The sequence below is a fragment of the Pteropus medius genome, unplaced genomic scaffold (genome assembly GCF_902729225.1).
Source record: "Pteropus medius unplaced genomic scaffold, Ma_sr-lr_union100, whole genome shotgun sequence".
Taxonomy (NCBI): Eukaryota; Metazoa; Chordata; class Mammalia; order Chiroptera; family Pteropodidae; genus Pteropus; species Pteropus medius.
In genome coordinates, this window is record NW_024344378.1 from 55,281,575 (window position 1) to 55,305,636 (window position 24,062).

Here is a 24,062-nt window from a genome sequence, read left to right on the forward strand (position 1 = left end):
ACATTTGCCTCAGGAAACTCTCACTCTGCTTCCAGCTCACTGGATGACCTGCAGAAGGCCTCAGTCTCCTCATCTGAATATAGGACTTGTGGAATTCTTAGTTTGGTTTCATTCCAGCATTTTGTGACACAAAGACGTAGAAGTGTCTGTGCAATTTAAAGTGCATTTTTCCAATTTCATAGACTATATTCCCTATGCTGTACTTCATATCCCGTGACTATTTTATAACTACCAATTTGTACTTCTTAATCCTTTCACTATTTTCATCCAGCCGCCTCCCCCCCCCGCCCCGCCCCCAACCTCCCTTTCCATCTGGCAATCACCAGTTTGTTCTCTGCATCTATTTAATAACTATGTGTAGTGCCAGAGGAGTACTAGACTAATCAGGGGGATCGCTTCGTAAACTATATAAATGTCTAACCACTATGCTATACACTAGAAACTAATATAAAATAATATATTGAATGTCAACTGCAATTGAAAACTAAAAATTTTTAAATCTAAAAAATAAAGTGCATCTTTCTAGCCAAAGGGCCAAACTCTTCAACAAGAAGCATTTTGGTTAATTGGGTCTGAAAATTGCCAACACTGTAGGACCACTGAATCATTTTCTCCTTATCCTTAATCCCTAATCCTTGCTAAAAGTGTATCAAGGAGGGCTGGGGAGGGGGGTGCAGGCAGGGGGTGTTCTACTCCTGAGAAAACCCCTAGGGAGGAATGTTGAGACCGCAGCCACGGAGGCCTCCCCAGAGAGCACACAAAGGAGTCTCCTCCGTCTGTTGACAGACCCTCCCAAAGGCATCTCGGGACAGGAACAAGCTTGGGCCTGAAGTGACTGCTCTGTGCCCACTGTGAGTAGAAAGGGACTAGGCTTCTTCTCCAACCAAACTCCAGTGTCAGAGCAAGAAAATAAGCATCCAGCCCAGAGAAATTCATCAGCAACCAGAAAGGCTCAGAGCTCACCTGCTTCTTCTAGATCTGAGCATCCAAGGTCCCCACAGCAGTGGCTTGCTTTGCCTAACTATATTCCCAGGAACGGGGAGCTCATCCTCTTGGGGCAGTCCATACTAGTGTTAGCCAGCTCTATTAGCAAGTCTGTCTCAAGATAGGACTTGAATCTGTCTTCAAACTGTTCCTTGCAAGGCTTAAGTGTGTCTGCTGCTTCTCCATGATCACGGACCCTGTTCTGGAAATGGGGAGGGAGGCCAGCCTGCTGCCTGGCAACTTCTGCCTCCCACCTTTGTGGAGACTTGAAGACCCTCCCTGCTGCCCACCACACAAATGAGCCTCCACTTTTGAGCAGACCCTCTGGGACAGCTGACCTGGTCTGGAGACAGGGCAGGAATGGGTTGAGGTCCTAGACAAGGGGGTCCTGATAACCCCTCACCATCTGCTTCTCTCCAGACCACAATCCTCCTCTTTGTCTTTTGATCTCACCCCTAAAGCCTTCAGGGACACTAACCCTGGAACCTATTTGTCCTGGAAGACAGTGCCCTCCCCAAGCCCATCTACTGCCGCCCCTCCCTTCCCCCCATTTCTAGGGAAGGATCTCTCTAGTCTGAGACTGGGTTACAGTTTGGAACCTCAGGCTCAGAGAGAGCAGCGAACTCCCTGAAAGTCACAGAGGAAGTTTATAGAAAAAGGGAAATCTCCAGAGGAACCCTATCCACTGGGACTTGGGGACCCCAAGAGAAGCCCCAAATTTCCAGTGCCCCGCTCAGGGCACCCTGGGAGAAGACATTCGGCCTCCTCCGCAGTGCTCCTATCTGGGACCAGGGGCCCCTTGGCTCCCACACTCCAGAGTTGGGCGAAGGGAGTGTGGCAAGAAAGAAGAGTGCCCTCGTCCGCCCTCCAAACCCCTCCCTCTTCACGCCGGCCGGCTGCTGGACTGGGTCCTCTCAGCTTTCCGCACACTGATTGGCCTCATTAGGCGCCGGCGGGAGCTCTCCAGCAGCGCAGATCTGAGCCTTGTCATCCGCTTAGCGCCCTCACCCCCGCTCTCCCGCTCCCGCCCCGCGCCCACTCCCGCCGCTGCCGCCACCCCCATTCTCACCTCCGTGTCCCTAGCGGGCCTGGGGCATGCTCCGTGCTCCTGTGCCCGGCCTCATCTGCAGCGAGCGACACTACCCTCCTGCGGAGACATGAGGCGCGGCCCGCGGACAGCCCTGGCTCTGGGGCTGATGTGCCTCTGCCTAGGTGAGTGGCCACTGGGTCCCCCGGGCCTCCGTGGGGGCGAGGGGTGGGCGCCGGCGCTACCCAGGGGACACAGAGACATAATTCTGGACCTGGACTGTTCACTTCCAGAGTGAGACTCGGGCTGGGGGATGGAGATCGGGACAGGGGAGATTCTTCCAGTTGCCTGGCTTTGCTGGCAGAGGGGCTCCCGGGGCACTTCCCCAGAATCCAGTACTCTGGAGACCCCAGATTTGGGGCCAGGGCCCCCGCTGCCCTCAGCTTCTTCAGAAGCAGAGTGGGCGGTTGAGAGGCTTATCTATTGGGACAAGGGAGAGCTCCCCGCTCTCCTGATGTGACCTTGGCCAGGGCGCTGTCCCTTTCTGCTCGTGTTCCCTGTCAGTCCATTGATGGGTTGAGTTTGGCCGCTGCCTGGGTTAAAAAAAAGCACCCCAGATGGTCCGTGTCCCTGACAAGCTGGAGTCCACGATAGGTGGTGGCAAAGGGACCCTCTTCGTGGCTCCCCAGCCGAGTCTGTCGGTGTGCTAGGGCTGGAGAGGGGAGTGCCATCTTGCCCAGGTCAGGGGCCAGAAGCCGGACCGTGCTGATGCAAAGTTATTCCTCCGAGTGTCTGGGTGCCCATTTGTTGGTGTTTTCTTCCTAGCCCAGGCCAACTTCGCCCCGCACTTCTTCGACAACGGGCTCGGCAGCACTAACGGAAACATGGCCCTATTCAGCCTCCCGGAGGACACCCCTATTGGTGAGGAGCCCTGGCACTGGCCCCCATAAGTCTCCCAGAGGGGCCGCCCTCGTACCCCTGGACACAGCACGGAACCATGAGTCCCCCGAGCCTGCAGAGACACAGAGCGCCAGGCTGCCGGTGCTCCTGGGGAGCCCTGTTTGCGCTTGGAATTCCCCCGGGCAGTTGCAGGAAAGGAGGTCAGGGCTGCCATGGAGACTTAAGCCACGCAAATCCTGGAGACCCTGTTGGGAACCGGAAGACAGGGCTGGCCCTAGCGGGCAGGCAGAAGTCCTCAGCATAGTGGTAATGGCTGGGCATGGCGGCAACTGCCCCATAACCACTGTGTGACCTTGAGCAACTGTAGTGACCCCCCAGAGCCTCAGATCTTTTAGGCTTTAAACAAGCCTGAGAACATTTAACTGGATTCACTGGGATATGCAGACAGAGGAAGGAGAAAGAGGAGAGATATTTGCACTTCCTCTGCCTAGCCTTGTCTGGGTTGGGTCCCTGAGCAAAAAGTCAGCAGTGTAAAAGAGGCACCTGCTCAGAAATCCCTGAAGAACTAATCCCCAGAGGGGGGAAACAGTGCTGCCCCATGGGCCACCCCTCCCGCCTTAATGGCACCTCCTTTTTACCCTACCCACTTCCCCAAAGAGCCCCCCGATCTTGGATCCTGGAACAGGAGCCATTACCAGTCAGAGGCCATAGAGTTAGGCACAACAGAGGGGAAATTCCTCTGCAATCTTATAGCTGACAATCTGTAAAGTGGTTGATACCAAACATCTCACTGACAATGAAGAATAAAGATAGAGTGGGAGGCAACTAACAGGGCTGCGAGGCCAGTAGTAAGTGCTTAGTTCAGGGTGATGCCTTTGGCACTGAATTGCAAATTCACTGTATAAATATTTGAATCCTTGGTTCTGAGCTGTAGTCACTTTTAGGAAAGTTCCAGATTCTTGGTCTCCCTTCTGTTTCCTTCCAGGCTCTCATGTGTACACCCTAAATGGAACAGACCCTGAGGGAGACCCTGTTTCCTACCATATCAGCTTCGACCCCAGCTCTAGAAGCGTCTTTTCCGTGGACCCCAGTTTTGGAAACATCACCCTGGTTGAAGAGCTGGACAGAGAGGTATGGGAAGGTGTGAGGATTACTGCCTGCAGACAAAACTCTGTGAACTGGAAGGGCCCCTAGAGACCGTCTTTGGAGAGGTCCTATAAGCCACAGAAAACTCAGAAAGCAGATCAGGGCTGGAAGGTGTGGTTTAGAGAATGGATCTGAGTCTGGAAAAAATCCATCCCTATGCACCCTTCTGAACCCGCAGGTAACAGGGCATGGGCTACATTTCATTTGAGATGCCACACCAGGCTGGTTGGCCCAGCTGGCCACATAACTGTGGGGCTGCTGCCAGCTTTAGTCTGATGGTGGACACCACCAGCCACAGGCCAGAGTAGGAAAAGTAAAAGGTGGGCCTCAGAGACTGCTTTGGGGTGGTAGGGGGTGGGGGGGATGGTAGAAGTGTGACCGGGCTGCCCCTCCCTGGAACCCCCAGAAACTCGGTGATTTTGACGCTCTTCCTCACTGAGGTCTCAGCTTGTCTGGGCGAATGCTTAAGATTCAGACCAGGACCTCTGCAGAAATGTGGAATATGGAGAGGCATGGGAGAGATAGGGGGGAGGAAAGGGTATAGAAAAAAGGAAAAATCCCTTCTTCCAGAGACCTCCACGCACTATGTTAGCTTGTCTCCTCCTTCTAGCTAGAGAGCACTTCCTATTGGTGCCTCAACAATCCCTCTGGGTTCATGAGAACCCCTGACATGCACGCCCCCAAAAGAAGGTTTCAAGCATGGCCAGAATCAACATGGCCTGGCCTGCTCTGATGGGCTCAGTAGGGCAGGGACAGCTCCCCGCCCTCCCCCCACCCCCAGCCTCGGGGAGTACCTAGGATATGTCACTCCTGGACACTCACTCAGTCTTTGTGCTTCACAGAGGGAGGATGAGATTGAAGCCATCATCAGCATTTCTGACGGCCTGAATCTGGTGAGTGTACACTTGAGCCAGCCCCCTGGCAGCATGCAGCTCCCTGGGCCTGAGCACAGTTCCCTCCTCCAACCTCCTGGGGGATGGGGACTCCTGGCAAACCCAAGCCAATGTGCTCACAGAAGAGGGCTGCAGTGGGTGAGACCAGTGGGAAAGGGAGGAAAAGAGAAAGAATGAAGAGAGCATGATCCATCAGCTGCACTACTGATGGAGCATACCTACATCCCACAGCATCTCTTTAAATCTGCTTTCCTGTCTGCCTCCTCTGACCTGATTTTTGGATCTGCCCCATTGGTCACCTAAGCTGAACACCTGGGCACCCAGACCCCAGCTTCTCCCTTACGTCCTTCCCCACAGTCACCATTTTACCCCAGGCCCCCATCAGTGCTTCCCTGATAATCGCAGGGGCTCCCCTGCTTACAGGCTCTCTGACCCCAATCCACCTCCAAACTCAGCCAGAACCATCACTGTGGTACACAGGCCTGACCACAGCCCAGCTTAGAAAGCACTAACAGCTGACCCTCGGCACCCTCAGGATGAAACCCAAGCTTCAGTCTGGCCTTCAGGGTGTCCCAATCAGACACTCTCTTCCTTGCCCACACTTTCTCCCACATTCACCCTCCAACCATCTAGCCATAAATCTACTTATGTTCTCTGAACTCACCTTGCTTTTCACTCTCTTTGCCTTTGTACATGTTGCTCCTTCACCTCTTTCCCTCTCCCATCTGACAAACTGCTTCAGAGCTTAATTCTCACTCTTTTGCAAAGACTCACTGCCATCCACCACCAGAGTCCAGTTAGATACCTCTTCTGGGAGCCTCTGGATGCAGCCTCTTGCACTGTGCACCCATAGCCCCAAGGGATGCATTTACCTAGGCCATGGAGTCATGCAGTGCAGGGGCCCTGCCCTCGGTGCCTGTCATGCCACTGCTATCACCCTGAGTAATATAATCACCATTCTTTTATATGCCAATCTTAGCTCTGCCACCTCATCCTGCAAAATACACATTAGATTGTGTCTTCTGTCCCTGGGATGGAACATAGTGCTTGGCACTAAGTATTTGCTTAATATTTGTTGCATAAATGAATCGAAGAAGGAAGGGAGGAGGGAGGGAATGAGGATAGGTAGAGACATATACCTCGGGCATTAGGGGCCACTGTCCCTTTATTGACCAGAAGGTCTCGCTGCCTCAACTCCTGTCCCCTTTGCCCCTTCTCAGGTGGCAGAAAAAGTCGTGATCCTGGTGACTGATGCCAATGATGAGGCTCCCAGGTTCATCCAAGAGCCTTACATCGTCCAGATTCCTGAGGTGAGTGAGGGGCCACTAGGCAAGGCCGATACACTCCCATCCCAGACCCATGGTCTGCCTTCTGGGGCTGCCTGCTATGACCTGGCCAAGGGGAACGTGCATCAGAGTGCAGAGCACCTCTCCATCACTTGTACCCATGAGAGAGCTGTCCTTCATGTCCTCCCCTCCACCTCCATTGCCATCCTCTCACACATTCATTTTTCTTCTGAAGAATTGTTCATTTACTATTTTCCATTATAATCAAAATGTACATTTATTGTGGAAATGTGAAATATATAGAAAAGCAGGAAAAAAGGTATCAAAATCTTGAGATGATATTGTTAAATTTTGGTCTATTTATTTCTAGTCATTTTGTGATTATCGGATTTATTTTGTTTTACATAGTTGCGACTATACTAAGCATATGCTTTCTGTACACTGTTTTTCACTTAATTTTTAGTATAAGCATTTCCCCCATTAATTGTAAAGTTTGTGTAACTATCATTTTATTAGCTTCTGTTAAATGAACATTCCATCATTTATGGAACTGTTCTCTTATGTTTGGATATTTAAGATACTTTAAATTTTTGCTGTCATAAGAAACATCAAATTCTGAATATAAAAGTTCCTTTTCTCAAATTAGAATTATTTCCTTAAGATACATTCCAAGATTTAAAACTATCACTTCAAAAGCCTGTGAGGTTTTACCAGATTCCTTTTCCAGAATGATACCAATCTGATCTTTGCCCAGGATGTAGGAGAGGGTTTGTTTCCCTGTCTGACACTAACACTGGAGATTCTCGAATTTTTTAATGTTTACTAATTCAGTAGGAGAAAGATATTTCATTCTGGCTCTAAACTGAATATATGTGATTCCTGGTAATGCTGAACATGTCCGTGTTTATTAACCCTGTTATCATTTTGTATTTAAACCCTTTATCATTTGGAGTCTTAGTTTTTTTCATTCTCTCCTTGAGGGCATCTTCAGAGAGAGGATGTCTGTTTGTTCTTTTCTTTCTCTTTCTGCTTTCCTGTGCCCACTCTGATGTGTCTCCTCTGTCACTGCTCCTCTCCCTTTTGGGGGCTCCCTGGGTTAATCACCACCTTTCCACTTCTTTTCAACCCTTCACTCCCCCTGAACCCACCTTTCCATGGCCCTCCATACTCCCAGTTCCCTGAGCATTCTGTCACTGGCCCAGGACTGACCCCCTATGGCTATATAACCCCTCAGGACACACCTGCTGGGAGCAGTATCTTTAAGGTCCATGCTGTGGACAAGGACACAGGTTCTGGAGGGAGCGTCACCTACTTCCTACAGGTAAGGCAGAGCACACAGTACATAACCAGAGGCCCAAGCTAGAGGGGACACCTGGCTGCCCCCCACCTCAATCACCAAGGCCCTTAGGTCAGTGCCTCTACTATTCCCAAAGATTGTCAGGGATGCCACATTGGCTCTTAATAAGGTCTCAGTAAATGCAGAGGTAGAACAGACAGGTGGGGACATGAGAGGGGCCTGAATGGAAGCTGTCTTCCCCTGACTGGCTCCCTATGAGTTGGTCTGCTTCCCTCTCCCAGATCTCCAGGACTCTCAGCTCCCCATCTCCATCCCTTCCCCAGGAGAAGGCCTGGGCACTTTGCACCCACTCAGGGTGGAAGAAAGCTGTTTGGGCCTAGAATTGTCAATAGGAAACAGGGCAGAATGGGCAGCTCTCAGAAGGAACAGAGCTATGATGCCCCCACCCCACCCCGTCCATCCTACCCACCCTGTCAAAGGCAAAACCCCTCCCTCTACCTCCTGCCTCTCCCTGGGCTTCCCAGGAACCAGCTGCCCTTCACATGGCTGCCATTTCTGTAACATTTCCTCTTCTCTCCACATTTACTCACTTGCTCTCACAATTTTCAAAGCAGTACAGCTTGGTGGTTAAAAACACAGGTTCTGGAGAAACTCCCTGGGCTCCAGGAATACTGGAGTGATCCCACGACTTACCACTTGTGGGGCCTTTGACCCATAATCTAACTTTCTCAGTTCAGTTCCCTCACGTGTAAAATGGAAAAAATAAGAGCACATCTTCACTGAATTCCTGATACACAAGAACTCTGTTTTAGATTGCAGATCATCTCCTGCACCAGATGCTGCTTAGGACTGGCCACTAACTTGGTGGAATTTGAAGATCTCACCCTCTAAGTTAGAGTACTCTGCTGATATTTCTACCTGCTGGAACCTCCAGGCCAGAGCTTAGCCCAAAGTTTGGCCCAATTGTTTTCTAGCTGAGCCGAGAGAAGAGCTATGGCTCTGCTAGAAGAGAACTCCTTGGTTTCCCTGAAGCAGTGGGAGGGGAAGCCCAGAGCCCTAGGAAGGAGGACCCTGAGAACTAGAAAGGCTGAGTGTCCTGAAGTTTGAACCTCAGCTCCAAACCAGAGTACCTGTGACCAAGGACAGTGAAGATCCCTTTTCAGCAAGCAGAGTAGGCATTCTGGAGCTGGCCAGGGTTCCTCCCCAAGGCCCATCCTGCCCCTCACTCTTACAGAATATGCAGTCCACCAAATTTGCCGTGGACCACCACAGCGGTGTACTGCGCCTCAGGGCTGGGACCACTTTGGACTATGAGAAGGCTCGGGCCCATTTCGTCACCGTGGTTGCCAAGGTAATAGAGAGGGAGAAATGGGGAGCATCCAGTCTTTTTTCAGCCTTTGTCAGAGGAAGCCACTCTTAGATTGGAACAGAGTGAGGTTCTATAATGAAGTATGAAGAGCAGAGGTATGATTCTGCTCAGAATCTATGTTGAGTGGACCTTGCCCAGATATGGACATATTCTTCAGGGAGGCTGGCATCTGTGGGCTGGAGAGAGCATATTCCCTCCTGGGAGATGGTACACACCTCCTCAAGACTGACAGGCCAGCTTCCCCTTTGTTGGATCAGGTGGCCATGGCCTAGAGACTCATGCCCCATTACATCCCCCACAACCTGGCCTCTGGGCACCTCCCAGTCTTGCTCACCCCACCACTTCCTCTGTCTGTGACCAGTTACTCTCTCTGAGCATCAGTTTCCACATCAATCCACCCCTGAGGCTTAACTAAATTACTCATGCTTCTAAACTGCGGTGGTGTGGGACCAGTAACTCAGCAGGGGCCCAGCCAAAGTGTCTCCTCTTCCCCCTGGGGACAGGAAACCTCAGTCCTCCAGGCTTAGTGTTTAATTCTCCAGAAAGTCCCTTGCTGATCACATGTTAGCTACAGGCCATTTCAGTCCAGCCTTTTCCAGGAGTCTTGAGACAGCCGCACCTGTGGTTCCTGGGTGGGAGGGGAAATGGCTCTGATTCCCTCCTCTGCCACTTGTCCAACATGATTTTCTTGGAAAGAAAACTAAGCCTATTTCCAAAAGACCATTTTTAAGTGCCTACTACATACCAGGCACTGACTGAAGACCTTCACGCATCATCTTGTTTAATTTTCCCAACATTCCTATGAGAGGAGAATTATCTTCAGTGACATAGAAGCAGACAGACACAGAGAGGGTAGCTGGCTCTGTGGCCAGTAAGTAGCAGGAGGCAGATTCTACCGAAGTCTGTCTGCCTCTAGACCCCAAACTCTCTTCACTCTCTGATTCTTCCCCAGGATGGCGGAGGGAGGCTGCGAGGGGCTGATGTGGTGTTCTCAGCCACCACCATGGTCACAGTCAACGTGGAGGATGTGCAGGACACGGCCCCTGTCTTCGTGGGCATACCCTACTATGGCTATGTGTACGAGGACACTGTTCCGGTGGGTGGCTTCACCCCTTGGCCCAGTGTCCCTTCCTGGTGCCTTCTGTCCTGCCCTTCACACTGCCCCGAGATTCCCCTGCTGGTGATGGCTGGGCTCAGCCCTAGGCCACCCTCCTCACACAGAAGCCGCCTCAGCACTCACTTAGGCTCAGGTCTTTTTGCCTCCAGAAGCATAAGGAAGAGGAAGCAGGTGCTTGTGGTGGAGCACCTACTGGGTGCCAAGACTGTACCAGGCATTTCTTCCCTCATTGAAACACATCCCAGACCAACTGCAAGGTTGGCCTTTCAGAAGCGCTGAGAAGAGAGGCTGGAAGGTAGTTGACAGCCTTTGGGTAGGGCCTTTCCTACATCTTGTACAGGAGGTGAAGTGCCTTTGTGCCTCTCCAGCCCCAACTCTGTAGCCTGGGGCCCCTTGGATCAGTAGTTCTCCCAGAATTTGCTGCTGAACCAGCACGACCCTTGGTAGACATCACATGGGCTCAGCTCAAAGGCTGGCCTCAGCTCTCTCCCCGTCCGTGCAGTCCCTGATGCCAGTGTTTGGGCTACTGCACTCGTCTTTAGGCCTCTCAGGAAAGGTTCCATTCCTTGGCCTGGCACCTGAGGGCCAGTTGCCCCTCCACCCATGAGCCCTCATTGTCCTCTATCTACCCCAGCCCGTCTTGCCACTCAGCCCCTGTCCCTCTGCCTGAAACATGCCCGTGGGCCTGATGTCCCTCGCCCAGGCACTGCTTCCCCTGACACCTTCGGTTGAGATGAGAGTTCTGCCTCTCTGCTCTCACACTAGGTACACCCATTCCATGAGTCCACCCTTCCTTGGTATGCACCCATGTATTCACAGGACGCCCCTGCCAGAGCGTGAACTCCCTGAAGAGAGATATAGCCAGAACCAGACTTTACATGACCATGGCTCAAGAACTCTCTGTAGAATTGAATTGCATTCTCAATGTTCACTTCCCTGGTTTCTGATTATTCCCAACTTTGTAAAATGATGAAAAACACTTACTAATGACCATTCGCATGCTGGCCCAAGCTAAAATAATACCTTTCCAGAGATGGCAGCTGAATGGTGGAGATGAGCCTAGAGCAAGGGGGAGAGAAATGCTGGGCTGCCCTGGTGGAGGGCAGCAAGATGGGGCAGGGGTAGGCCTGCCCTGTCCTGCTGAGGAGCTAATGGTGGAGGGAGGTGCTGAGGGGAGAAGAGGCAGCACTTGACAGTCAGGAAGCGGCCCGAGTATGGATAGGCCAGGGAGAAAGACCTGAGTAGGAAGCTTAGAAGAGGGTGGCAGGCCAAGGCAGAACAGGATTTGTCTAGTTGTGGCACCCCTGCCCAAACCCTTCAAACAGCCCTCCAGGGCCACAGGAAAAAATGCATTGGACCTGCTCTGTATGGGCCCCTCTCCCACCAATTTCTTACCTCTCCTTCTCCACACCTCTAAAGGCAAAAAATAGATGAGGAAGAAGGAGTGAAGCTGAAGGGTGGGAACAGTAGATGTAAGGGCTGAGTCTGATATGTGGGAAAAGAGGCAGTGTAAGACGTGTGAAGCCCGAGGATCCCTGGGCAGCCCACATGCCAACCCTTGTGGATGAGGAGCAGCGGGGCTCAGGCTGTCCTTCCAGCCCCGGAAGGCCAGTGGGTGTTCTGAGCTCCCACAGAGCAGGGATTGAGTGGGGGCAGCACCTCCCTTCCATGATAGGGGCAATGTCAGAGGAGGGGAGAGTCCTCACCTCACCAATGAGCCTCAAGCAGCTGTTTCTATTACCCCAAGGGCTCGGAGGTACTGACGGTGGTCGCCATGGATGGAGATCGGGGCAAACCCAACCGCATTCTATACAGTCTCATGAACGGTGAGTCTGGGGCAACTTTGGGGACAGGCCATCACTGGGCAGCAACTCTGACTCCCTGGGTGACCAAAGCAAGGTTCCTCAACCTCTCTGAGTCCTAGTTTCCTCTATAGGGCCAGAAGCACAAGATGTATAAAGAGGAGAGGCTGGGTCCCTCCATCAGGCAGCAAGTCTCCATGGGCATGTCCTCTGACCCCCACTTGTCATTATGTCCTGTGACAAGGGTAAAAGCATTGGGTGGGGGAGCATATCGAGTGTCACAGATTTATATTCCCTTCACCCTGGGCATATGCTTATTGACAAGGAAGGGTGGCAACATGTCTTATGTTCTTTAAATCGCTATGTTTTTTTCTAATTTTTAAAAATGTTTTGGCCTCAAACATATACTTGAGTTAAATGAATTAAATATAATGATGATATGGCATTTCCTTAGTACTAGTCCTACATATAGATGAAAAACCGAGGCTCAGAGAAGCTAAATGGGCATCTCAAGTTCCCACTGGGTTTGAACCTAAGGCTGCTGACTCCAAGTCTATGCTCTTTCCACAACTGAGCAACAGCTAGCGAGTAGGGCCAGCCCTGGGGTGGGCTCTGCAGCACTCAGTGGATAGTCCCTACAGGGCCAGGCCTCTCAGTGGGGCCATCACACCTAACGTCTGAACCCAGACATGCATATGTCTATATACTCTCACTCAGACGCCATTGCCTCCTCCAACCCTGGCCCTAGGAGGGTTGCTAGGAGGGTTGCTAGGGCCACGGTTGGAGGAGGCAATGGAGAATGCCTGGTGCACACTTCCCCCTTCAGCAGCTCATTCATGAACAAACATGCCAACAATCACACACAGCCTCCTTTTTCTAGGAACACAGGCCCTCAACTACCTTCCCTCCCCACCACCACTTCAAACCTTTACACAATCACCAAGCACCCCTCTCTTCTCTCTTCTGGACTCTCCTTTTCGCTTCTCTAGTCTCTTTCCTCTTCTTCTCGCTTTGTTTTTTTTTGTTGTTTTTTTTTGTTTGTTTGTTTATTTTTTGTTTTTGTTTTTTTTTTGCCCTCCCTCCCTTCCCTTCTCTCTCTCTTCTTCCTTGTCTCCCTTCCTCTGAATCTCTTCCTTCCTCTCTTTTTCTTTCCAACACGCACATGCACACACGCATGTGCGCACACTCACACACAATACATAAGAGAAGCTAAGTACTATGGAATCTGAGAGCCAGATAGAAGTGAGTTCAAATCCCAGCTCTGCACTTGTTTTGTAACCTTGGACACAGTTACTTAGCCCCTCTGAGACTCAGTTTCCTCATTGGCAAGACATGGATGATAGAATTACATTCTCTACTGGAGACTTCAGTGAGATAATGCTTGAGGAACATATGGCACCCTACCTGGCACAACTCTCCTGTGCCCTCCTGTGGCCCTAGTCAGAACTGCAGGGTGCGTTTCTCTTCTGTGATAGGGAGTGATGAAGCCTTCGAAATTAATGAGACTTCTGGAGCCATCTCCGTCACACAGAGCCCTGCTCAGCTCCGGAGAGAGGTGTATGAACTGCATGTACAGGTAACGTCCCTCTAGCTTGGCCTTCCCTGCCGTCTGGCCCCAGAAGGGCCAGCTCCCAACTCACAGTCTGAGGAGGGGGCTACCTCAGGTAGCCTGTGTGAAGGCTGCAGCAAATGCACAGTAAGCCTCTGGTGACAGAAAGATGTACATTCAGAAGCAAAGAGCTGTAACAAAGCAGGAGAAGGTAGGACTGAGGCATCTATGTCTTGAGCACAGGTAGGACCCAACAGGTGGAGACTGGTGGAGGGGAGTGCTTGTGGGGTGGAGGTGGAGTGGAGTCTTTCCAAGCTAGGAAAGTGCAAAGAGCCACGCTGGAGGCGAGGGCACATAATATACTAGGGAGACAAGGAATCAAGTAGGACTGGAGCAAAATGTCCATGGGCAACATGTAGATGGAGGAATGGTTGGATTCCAGGGCTGGGGCCAGAGGAGCCATGGCCCTGAATACCAGATATGGGTTTTCCCTGGAGCAAGGCCAGCTTCATGGACAAGGACCACGGTTAGAAGGGTCCCATGCTGGGGTTAAATGCTCTGCTCTTGCTATCTTGAAATTCTTAATAATTTTTGAACAAGGGGCCCCATATTTTCACTTTTCACTGGGCCTGAAAATTATGTAGCTGCTCTTACCCCAGGGCACTAGAGCCATTGAAATGTTTTGAGCAGGATTAGAGTCATGTCAAAAAGCTCATGCCAGCTGCTCACTAGACAAGGGGGTTCTCAAGTTCAGAGAGCATGGTAAATGAAGATTTCTAGAACCCACTCCTGGGAGTGGGAACCCAGAGTGGCTGAGGTGAACCCAGAACTCTGCATGTTTTGAGCTCCCAGGTGATTCTGGCACCAGCGCCAGCCTAGCATTTGAAAATACTGGTACTGACTTGGGTTTGGAGAGAAAAAGACAACAGGCAAGGGGGCAGTGCCATTAGCCAAAAGGCGACAGGCGAAGAGGACCCATGGAGATGAGGGGATGTGGAATGGCAAAAGCGGACAAATCACAAAATATGAAGGAAGCAGATTCCACAGAATGTGGCAGTCAACTGGCTATGAGGCGTCGGGGGAAAGAGAGAGATGGATGAGCTTAGGGTGATATCATGCCGAAGGAGGCAAATTGGATAAGACAGGCATGATGAATTTTGGTGCTTCAGGAACATTCAAGTTAAAACATCCAAACCTGGGTATACAGATTTAGAATTTAGAGGAGAGAGTACAAACATACAGGTAGCTGTTAAAGGATGAGAGGGAATGAAATCACCCAGAGTATGTCTGTGGGGAGAGAGGAGCCATAGGCCAAGTACACAGCTGCGGGCACATCTAAGGTTTAGGGTGAGGAAGGAGGAGGAGCACGTGGAGGAGATATCCCAGAGGTTGAGGGGAACCTGCAGAGAGCAGTCGCATTAGCCGAGGGCATAGAGCTCTAGGAAAGGTAAAAGAGAATGGCAGGGCCACGTGCTACATGGAAGTCAATGTGAAGTATCTGAACTAGGGATGGTCTGAGAATTGATGTGAAGTATGAAATGAAGACAGCAGGTATAGGCTTCTAAGAAAGGAGAGTTAAGAAACAGGTAGAGTGTTACAGACTGGGGTCCGGGGAAGGAAATTTTAGGATAGGTAAGACAAGAGTGTGTTTATAGACCAAAAAGGAAGGAAGTCCTTGAAGGGGCTCATATGGTATTTGCCACATGCTTCTTGAGATGCCTATGGACTCTCGGCCCTGGCTTTGCAACCTGTATTAGTCATTTATTGCTGCATCTCCACACCTTCCTCCTTATAGCCTCTCCCTGGTCAATGGACACAAGGACAGAACGTGGTAGAGCTAGGGTTTGAATCCATGTCTGACTGCAAAGAGGGAGCTGTGTGGTGAGGTAGAGAAAGCACTGGTTAAAGAATTAGACACATCTGCTACTCACTAGCTGTGATGCCAGGTGACTTCTTCGCCCCTCTGTGCCTCATCTGCTAAGCAGGATTAGTACCAGCACTGTATTAGTTTCCTATGGCTGTTATAATATATTACCACAAACTTAGTGGCTTTAAAAAACACACATGTGTATCTTGAATTTTCCATGGGTCAGGAATCCAGACTCAGCTAAGCTAGGTCCTCAATGTCAAAATCTCAAATGGCTGCCATCCAGTTGTCAGCCTGGACTGGGTTCTCACTGAAGGCTGTACTGAAGAAAGAGCACTCTCCAAGCTCACATGGTTATTGGCAAGATTTCATTTCCTCATTTACTGTTGGACTCAGAACCTCAGTTCCTTGCTGAGTGTTGGCTAGAGGTCACCATTAGTTCCTTGAAACATGGGCATTCTACCACAGCTGCTTGCTTCATCAAAGCCAGCAAGAGTCTGTTAAAAGACGATAGTTAGAATCTCTTATAATCTAATCACTAAGTGATATCTCATCATCTTTGCCATATTCTATCAGTTAGAAGCAAGTCACCAGGTCAGGCCACATTTAAGGAGAAGGAATTACTCAAGAATGAATACCAAGAGGTGGAGATCATTGGAGCCACCTTGGAGTCAGCCTGTCACACAACCATAGCCACTTGTCCCTGTCCTAGGTGACTGAAGTCAGCTCTGCAGGGAGCCCAGCTGCTCAGGCCATGGTCCCAGTCACCATCAGGATCGTGGACCTCAACAACCATCCGCCTACATTCTATGGAGAGAGTGGACCCCAGAACAGATTTGAGCTGTCCATGTACGAGCACCCGCCTCAGGGGGAGATTCTTCGGGGCCTCAAGATCACCGTCAACGACTCGGACCAGGTGTGTGGCCCTGCCCTACATCCTGTCTTCCTCTAAATTATATGGGGCCAAGGTCCCAAAGCTTAGTCTGCATCAGCCTTCACTGCTTATGTCACAAGGGGCCTGATGGGTCACAAAATGAATAAAACAAGGGGGTATAAGAGAGAGAGAGAGAGAGAGAGAGAGAGAGAGATGAGAGACAGGAAGAGAGAGAGAGAGAGAGGATAACTAACCAAAGAATATCTGCTTGGCCTAAAGACATTCGCAATCATTTAAAAAGTAAAAACCAGTCAAACAAAAGCACCTCTACATCTGACCTGCCCGACAGGTGTTTGTAAAATGTGTCCTGTTGCCTCTATGCCCAACACAGTGCTAGGCCTATGTGTTTTTTCCCTTGTGTAGTCTTCATAGCCTGCTAAATCTTTCTGAACCTTGATCATCTCACCTATAGAAAAAAATAATAATACTTACCTCCAAGGTTAAGGGCATACGAAGTCTCTTCACTTAGCAGGACTATATAATGAATTTATATTCTCCTTTGTCCTCCTTGTTTCCTCTCTCCAAACTCTGTTGCCCAGGGAGCCAATGCCAAATTCAACCTGCGGCTGGTGGGACCCGGGGGCATCTTCCGAGTGGTCCCTCAGACGGTCCTGAATGAAGCCCAAGTCACGATCATTGTGGAAAACTCAGCCGCCATTGATTTTGAAAAGTTCAAAGTGTTAACCTTCAAGGTAAGTGATGCTTTGCACTGCCCTGAATGGGGATCCCAGCACCTGGACTCATTCCCGAGGAGTCTCTTGTCACCTTCTGCCCCTCCTGCTAATATGGGGAGCCTTTTCCCACTGCTCGCGCTGCCTCTCTGAGCTCCGGCTTCTAAACTACAGCTATCCCCAGGAATGCAATGAGGGTTCGAAGGGAAACTATCAATATATAATGTGCTGTGTTAATAGATGGAGAAAGAAAAACTGTTTAATTGTCAAGATAAATGTTCTTCTCATATACACTTGATATCTGCCATCTATTCCGAAAAAAAGTTTTAATGAAAGATGAAAAAAATACTCCTTTGTATTTATAATTATTTAAAATTGTAAACATATAAATGATGCCTATTATACATAAACATATAAATAATATATTTTAATAAAAAGGAAAAATAAATTCTTCATTGCTATTATTTAAATTGTTATAATTATTTAAAATTATACACATCGATAACCAACATCATTCTTAAAAACGAAATTCTAAAAGTATTCTGTGAATTCAAGAACAAGACATGGATGCCTGCTCTCACCGCTATTATTTATACATTATCCCTGGAAATATAATGAAAATAAGAGGTATAAACATTAGAAAGAAAGAGACAAATTATCATTATGTTTAGGTGATGTGATTGTTTGCTTAGAAAAAATCTTGGAGAAATTGAAAAACTATTAGAAGTAGCAAAGTGATTAACATGATTGGTTACAAAGTTAATACACAAAATCTAATAGTTTTCCTATGTACAAAAAAAAAGCAATGAGAATAAAGTAATAAAAGATTCTCTTTTACAATGACAAATGACAGATGAAATTCCTAAGAATTACCATAACAAGAAACATGCAGCATCTAAATGACAAAAAAAATGCAAAAATTTAGCAAAGGGATATAAAGAAGACAAGAAATGTATAGGCGTATTCTATTAAAAATGCAAATTCTCTTTAATAAGGAATTCGATGCCACCTCAATTAAATCTTGCTTAGAATTTTCTTCAGGGTGATGGTGAGGGGACTTGACACAATTACATTGGTTTTTATCTGGAAAAATAAACCTATAAGAAAATTTTTAAAAAGAATATTAGTCAGGAACTTGCTCTAAAAAATATTAAATTATGTCATAAAGAAAAATTAATTTTAAAATTGGAACTAAAAAAGAATATTCAAATGTGTGCAACAAAAGAAACTGGCTGGCATACAATTGGGAACTATAAGAAAGCTGGCATTGCAAGTCAGTGGGGAGAAATGATGGAAGGCCTTACAGGTGCCCCTGCAGTGGTAACAAGAATAGCAGCTGAGAGTAAGAAGTGAGAAGAGGCAGGTAGGCGCTGGTCTAGGGCTGAGACGGGAAGTGGAAAGGTTCTCTGCAGGGTGATTGCCACCCAAACAAGTCCTCGCTTTCCTTCCTCCTCCAGCTCCTGGCCATTGAAGTGAACACCCCGGAAAAGTTCAGCTCCACAGCAGATGTAGTGATCCAGCTCCTGGACACCAACGACAATGTCCCCAAGTTCACCTCTCACTACTACATTGCCAGGATCCCTGAGAATGCCCCGGGGGGCTCTAACGTGGTGGCTGTCACAGTAGGTTGGGGACTGGCCCAAGGACTGAGGGTGGAGTTGGAAGCCCCACCAAAGGGGACCTTATGAAGTCAGACAAACTTGGGCTTCAGTTTGAATTGCAAAGCCCTTATTAGCTGTGTCCTTATTAGCTGTGTCCTTGAACAAGGACACAACTCCTATTAGCTGTGTCCTTGAACAAGCTACATGCCCTCTGTGAGCCCCTGTTTTTCCCTTCTATACAATGAAGATAACAGAACCTTATGGGACTATAAGGAGGAGATAAGTGTGAATCCCAAGCTCAGGGCACAGGACTTACCTCCTTTCCCTTTCTCATTTACAAAGGAAGAATACATGCCTTCCAGATCTATACCTTTTGGTTCCTCCAACACTGGACACCTCCTGAGCAGAAAACTAGGTCTCCAGGACAGGCATCCATATCAGTTTTCCCCAGTTTGGAAACTCTAAAATCTCTTGTTTTGCCATTGGAAACAACCCTCAGACACGTGAGCTGCCAACATGCCCAGACAAAAAGGCAGATGCCACTAGGAGCTTTCTCTCTTCCAGGCTGTGGATCCAGACACAGGTCCCTGGGGTGAAGTCAAATACTCCATCTATGGGTCTGGGGCAGACCTGTAAGTAGATCCAAAATCCTAGACAAGGCGTTGGGCAAGGAATTTGGGAGGCTGAGGGGGGGATAGAGTCTATGCCAAAGGCAGGAGGAAACTGGAAAGGACAGGGAGGCAAACATAGGGGCAAGGAGTGGAAGGAAGCAGTGGAGAGCCTGAGGCAGAAGCACTGGAGACACACTCCGTGAGATGCTGGGATCTGAGAGAGAAAGGGTCATCAAGATGGCCTGGAGTTAGGATCCAGGACTTCAGGAGCCAGGTAAGCAGTGCTGGGCTAGGGAGGGGCAGGCCATAGGAGGAAAGGAGAGGACCGTGACTCAGGTTGTTAAGCTCAATTTTGATAGATGAGTAAGTAGATGGGTAGACCTGCCTCCCTCAGTCACACTGCAAGGAAGGGGATAGGGGCAGTTGGGACACCTTAGAGGAGCTGCATAATGCACTACCGCCACTTCCTAAAGGCAGCTCATTACTGCAGGCACGTGTACATCCATGTGCGTGCACACATGTGCATGCGCATGTCCTTGTGTACACCCCTGTCTGAGCTCTCTGTGCCCAGCAGCTTCCTGATACATCCATCTACTGGGATCATCTACACCCAGCCCTGGGCCAGCCTGGATGCTGAGGCCACTGCCAGGTTCAACTTCTATGTGAAAGCAGAGGACATGGAGGGCAGGTACAGCCTGGCTGAGGTGTTCGTCACTCTGCTAGATGTCAATGACCACTACCCCCAGTTTGGAAAGAGAATCCAAGAGAAGACAATGGTGCTGGGGTCCCCAGTGAAAATTGAGGTAGGCTTCCAAGACAGGTAAGCTCCCCTAAAAGCCTTGTCTAGCAGCTATAAGAGACAGTGTAGCATAAGAATTTATTTTAAAAGAAAACGTATTGGATTCTCACTCTGGGCCAGGGTGTTTAAGATACTTTGTATATTCCCAACCCCACCTCAACTCAGAAATAGCTCTGAAAAGAAGATACTATTGCCACTTTACAAAACAAAAAATTGACCCTCAGATCGGTTAAGTGTTGGTTTACTTTAGTTCACATAGCTGGTCAGTCTGATTTCAAAGCAACACATTTCCCACTGAACTACACTGTCTTCCTAGTGCAGAAAAGCATAGACTCTAAAACCCTGCAGACTTGACTTTGAATCCCAGCTCCCTTTCTTCTACCTATCTATCCTTAGACAAGTCACTTAGTATCCAAACTTTTGTTTTTCAGCAATACCTACTCCCTAGACTGTTCTGGGAATGGAACAACGTAACACACATAGATGGCCTGGCACACACCCTGGCACATAGCAGGGCACACATTCAATTTCTCTCCCAACTCTAGTATACTCAGTAGGATCAGAAACATTTCCCATAACCCAGCAAGTTCCATATGACATATTGGTTTAACTAGAGTACATAACTATTGTCCTGGAAGCTCAACCATGTGTGTCCCTCTCTGTGCACAGGCCACAGACCAGGATGCAGAGGAGCCCAACAACCTGGTGGACTATTCCATCACCCGCTCAGAGCCAGCCAATGTGTTTGACATCGATGCACACACGGGGGAGATTCGACTCAAGAACTCCATCCGCTCCCTGGATGCCCTGCACAATATCACACCCAACGGGGACTACACATGGTCCCTAGAGGTGCAGGCCAAAGACCGTGGCTCCCCATCCTTCAGCACCACAGCCTTACTCAAGATTGACATCACAGATACTGAGGTGGGTATGAATCCCAGGTTGGGAAGAGGGTCCGACGGCCAGCCCTGGTCTCACCGCAACATGGTCGGAGGGAGAAAGATTCCTTCTAAAAGACAGTGCTAATGAAGGCTCCTGTTCTAGCAAACACACAGGCTTTGGAAGCAGGTTGAAATCCTAGTTTCAACACTTATCAATGGTGTGACTTTAGACTTTGCTAGGCCTCCACTTCCCTTCCTATAAAATGGGAATAGTGATGCCTTCTTCATATGGGTGTTGAAAGGCAGAAGTGCAATCATCATGTAGTTGTCAGCTCAATGTCAGGCAGAAATTCATCACTTCAGGAATTCCTGATACATTTGGGTAGATGTGTCCTCCATAATCAAAGGTGAGAGATATCCTTCGTTCTCTCTGGAGAACGAAGTCCAGCTAATGCAGATCTTAATCTGAAAAAGGGTGTTTGCATCATGCTCTCTGTGTGCATTCTTTTCTGGTGAATTGTGTACATTGTGTTTTCTCTGTGTACATTTTTCTGGAATGGAGTCCACAATAATCATCAGATTCTCAAGGAATGCCTGATGCCAGAAAGTTTAAAAACCATCAGGCTTAACGGAGCTCACAACCCCTGCCCTGTCCTCCGGGAGCCAGGCAGGAGCAGCTGGATGCAGGGGTGGCTCTCTCTTCCAGATGATGTCCCGAAGCCCCATTGACGCCTTCCTGATGCAGACCAAAGACAACCCCATGAAGGCTGTGGGTGTGCTGGCCGGCATCATGGCCATCATTGTGGCTATAACCGTCCTCATCTCCACTGCCACCTTCTGGCGCAACAAGAAATCCAACAAGGTCCTTCCAGTGCGGCGTGTGCTTCGCAAGCGGCCCAGCCCTGCACCCCGTGCTGTCCGCATCGAGTGGCTCAAGTTCAGCAAGACCAAGGCAGCTGCCAAGTTTGTGCTTAAAGAGGATCCTCCCAATGAGAACTGCAACAACAACAGCCTAGGGACCCCTCCACCCCCCAGAGCCCCAGCTCCCCCTCCACCACCGGGAATGGCGCCCAGCTCAGGTACAGCCCCCTGGACTGTGCCTACGGTCTCTGGCTCACTCACCCCTTCTCAACCCCAGTGGTCTCCCAAACCCAAGGCCTTGGGAAGCCCTGTCCAGTCAGCTCTGGTCTCTGAGCTCAGGCAAAAATTTGAGAAGAAGAGTGTAGCTAGCAAGGCTTACTTCTAGAGTGCGTCTGTGGCCCCTCTCTTTCCCACTCTGTGCTCCCCACTCTGCTCCTTAGGGTCACTCCTGTTTTATACAATGGTGTAACCCCTGTATCCAGGGCTCCGGATTTCTCTGGTTCTGGCTGCGATTGGCAAATACCTCCCTATCACCCAGATCCTTGGCACAGCTACTATGCTCCCTATTCCACAGAGATTGGGAATTAACAAGGAGCCAGCTCTATGTGTCATCTACTCACCAACCCCAGACCTCACAGGTCCTCCTGAGGCCTCAGCAGCCTTAGTTGAGAAGCAGGTCCCCGGCCACATGTGACAAGGCCAACTAGAACCTGGGTCCTGAAGCCTCTAGCTAAGAGCAGGAGCAGAAAAAGGTTGAGTGCTGGCTAAAGTTGGAGGTCAGTGAACTGTGCAGACTGAGGGAGAACAGATGCGGCAGGAAAGGGCCAAGATGCACTGCAAACACGCCGACTGCGGAATTGTACCTGAAAGCCACTGGGAAGATGGGGATGGTGTTCGGTTAGACCCTGTGAGCCTCTGCTGTGCCTACAGGAGGCCAGGGACACAGAGGTGTAAGATGGGCCTTTCAAGAGTGAGGGCAGGTGCCTCAACCAGAGCTGCCCTGGGCCCGAAAATGTCCAAGCTGGAGTCAGAATGGTGGCCCTAGAGGCATTAGGAGCGGCTTCAATCCCCTCTATAAGCAGCTGTCCCATCATAACTCTGTGAAGAGACAGTGCAGGTGGAGGATGGATATCAAGACTGAGATCTGGGGAGATGCCCATTTTTATCCGGCTCTTTTGTGCACATGGTGTAACCTTGGGAAAGCTGTTTAGACTCTCTGATCATCTTTCTCAATCCCTGTAATTTCCTGTAAAATGAAGAAAGTAAGTCTCGTTTGCCTCACACAGAGGTCCAGGATGAAGATCGAAATAAACAGTTGTGACAAGGGCTTTAACCAAGTGCAAAGCAGCACACATCTAAAGTATTTTCTTACAGACAAGTTCTCTGGGGTGCAGCTCTTCTGGAAAGTATTAGAAACCTCTTAGCTACTCTGCCAAGTACCCCAGGAGGTGCTGTGCTGGGTTAGGGTGCTGCCATTGATCCGCGGCATCCGGAGCTGGATGACGGCACTGCCTTTGATTCACATACCTCTCCATCCATTCCTTCTCCCCATCACCACACCCCCTGTGCAGCCCTGGCCAGCTGCCATCAGAGAGCACAAGAGCTGGGTGGCACATCCAGTCCAAACCTCCATTTGTCAAGATGACAAAAACAAGTAGCCAAGAGAAGAGAGATTGCCAGAGGCCACACCCAATTGCCAGAGGGACCTGGTCTGAGGACTCCTGGCTCTTCAGCATTGTCTTCTAGCTGGGGCCCACCTTGTAAGCTTGAGACCACCTCCCCCAGGGGAGAAGACTTGTAGGCCTCTGTGGTTAATATAAAAAGATTCTGTCTGACTTTCAGGAAACTCGCTGTAAGGAACTCTAGAAATGAACACCCAGAGAAAAATATAACAGTTCGTTGCATTTTCCTCTGCCCACTAATAACCCCTCTAGAATAATACATCAGTGATTTTATTTAAACAGATGATATGCATATAAAGTTTTCTTAATTTCTGAGTCTGTGCTTTGAGGTGTTACTCAGATGTGCTGGTGTGCAGGATCCTTACTGGAGCTTCTGCGGTCCCCAACCCAGAGATTGTTAAGAGATGGGCTCTAAGAAGTCAGGAGCCCAGACTGAACAAATAGGTCCTTTGCAGTCCATATTTCAGGAGAAGGCTGTGCTGGACCAAGTTCACCCTCCACAGCGAGTACAGCATCCTCCTAATTTGCATGCAATTATCCTCTTTTGTAAATGGTAAATAAAATCTGTTAACCAACATCCAAACTGATCTGCAGCTCGTTACTGATATTCCTGTTAGTTGACTTGTACAGACTAGTCTTCATGACACACATCCAAGCTCAGCCAGCCTCCTGGCTCCTTTGGTGGATGGATTTATCTCTCCATCTCCAGATCCAACTCTGTGGAAGGCTGTTCAAATTGCCATGTGGACACCTCTAACAGCAGCACGTTTGTAGGATTTGTC

The 24,062-nt window shown here is 49.4% G+C and overlaps 1 protein-coding gene across 3 annotated transcripts; it reads left to right on the plus strand.

Annotated features, from left to right (window-relative positions):
- The first annotated feature begins 1,908 nt into the window (after nt 1-1,908).
- On the plus strand, nt 1,909-23,863 carry CDHR1 (cadherin related family member 1). 3 transcript variants are annotated; one of them, XM_039872265.1, is made up of 17 exons: nt 1,910-2,196; nt 2,837-2,932; nt 3,897-4,042; nt 4,900-4,950; nt 6,171-6,260; nt 7,471-7,557; nt 8,768-8,884; nt 9,855-9,998; nt 11,767-11,845; nt 13,297-13,397; nt 15,950-16,153; nt 16,711-16,863; nt 18,300-18,464; nt 19,008-19,075; nt 19,629-19,857; nt 20,523-20,780; nt 21,444-23,863. In XM_039872265.1, the coding sequence occupies exons 1-17, from the start codon at nt 2,142-2,144 to the stop codon at nt 21,981-21,983; spliced, it is 2,583 nt and encodes an 860-aa protein (XP_039728199.1). In that variant the 5' UTR covers nt 1,910-2,141; the 3' UTR covers nt 21,984-23,863. The 3 variants fall into 3 exon arrangements, with proteins under 3 accessions (XP_039728201.1, XP_039728200.1, XP_039728199.1); XM_039872267.1 differs by lacking the exon at nt 9,855-9,998 and having other exon boundaries at nt 1,909-2,196; XM_039872266.1 differs by lacking the exon at nt 7,471-7,557 and having other exon boundaries at nt 1,909-2,196.
- Nucleotides 23,864-24,062: the final 199 nt, after the last annotated feature.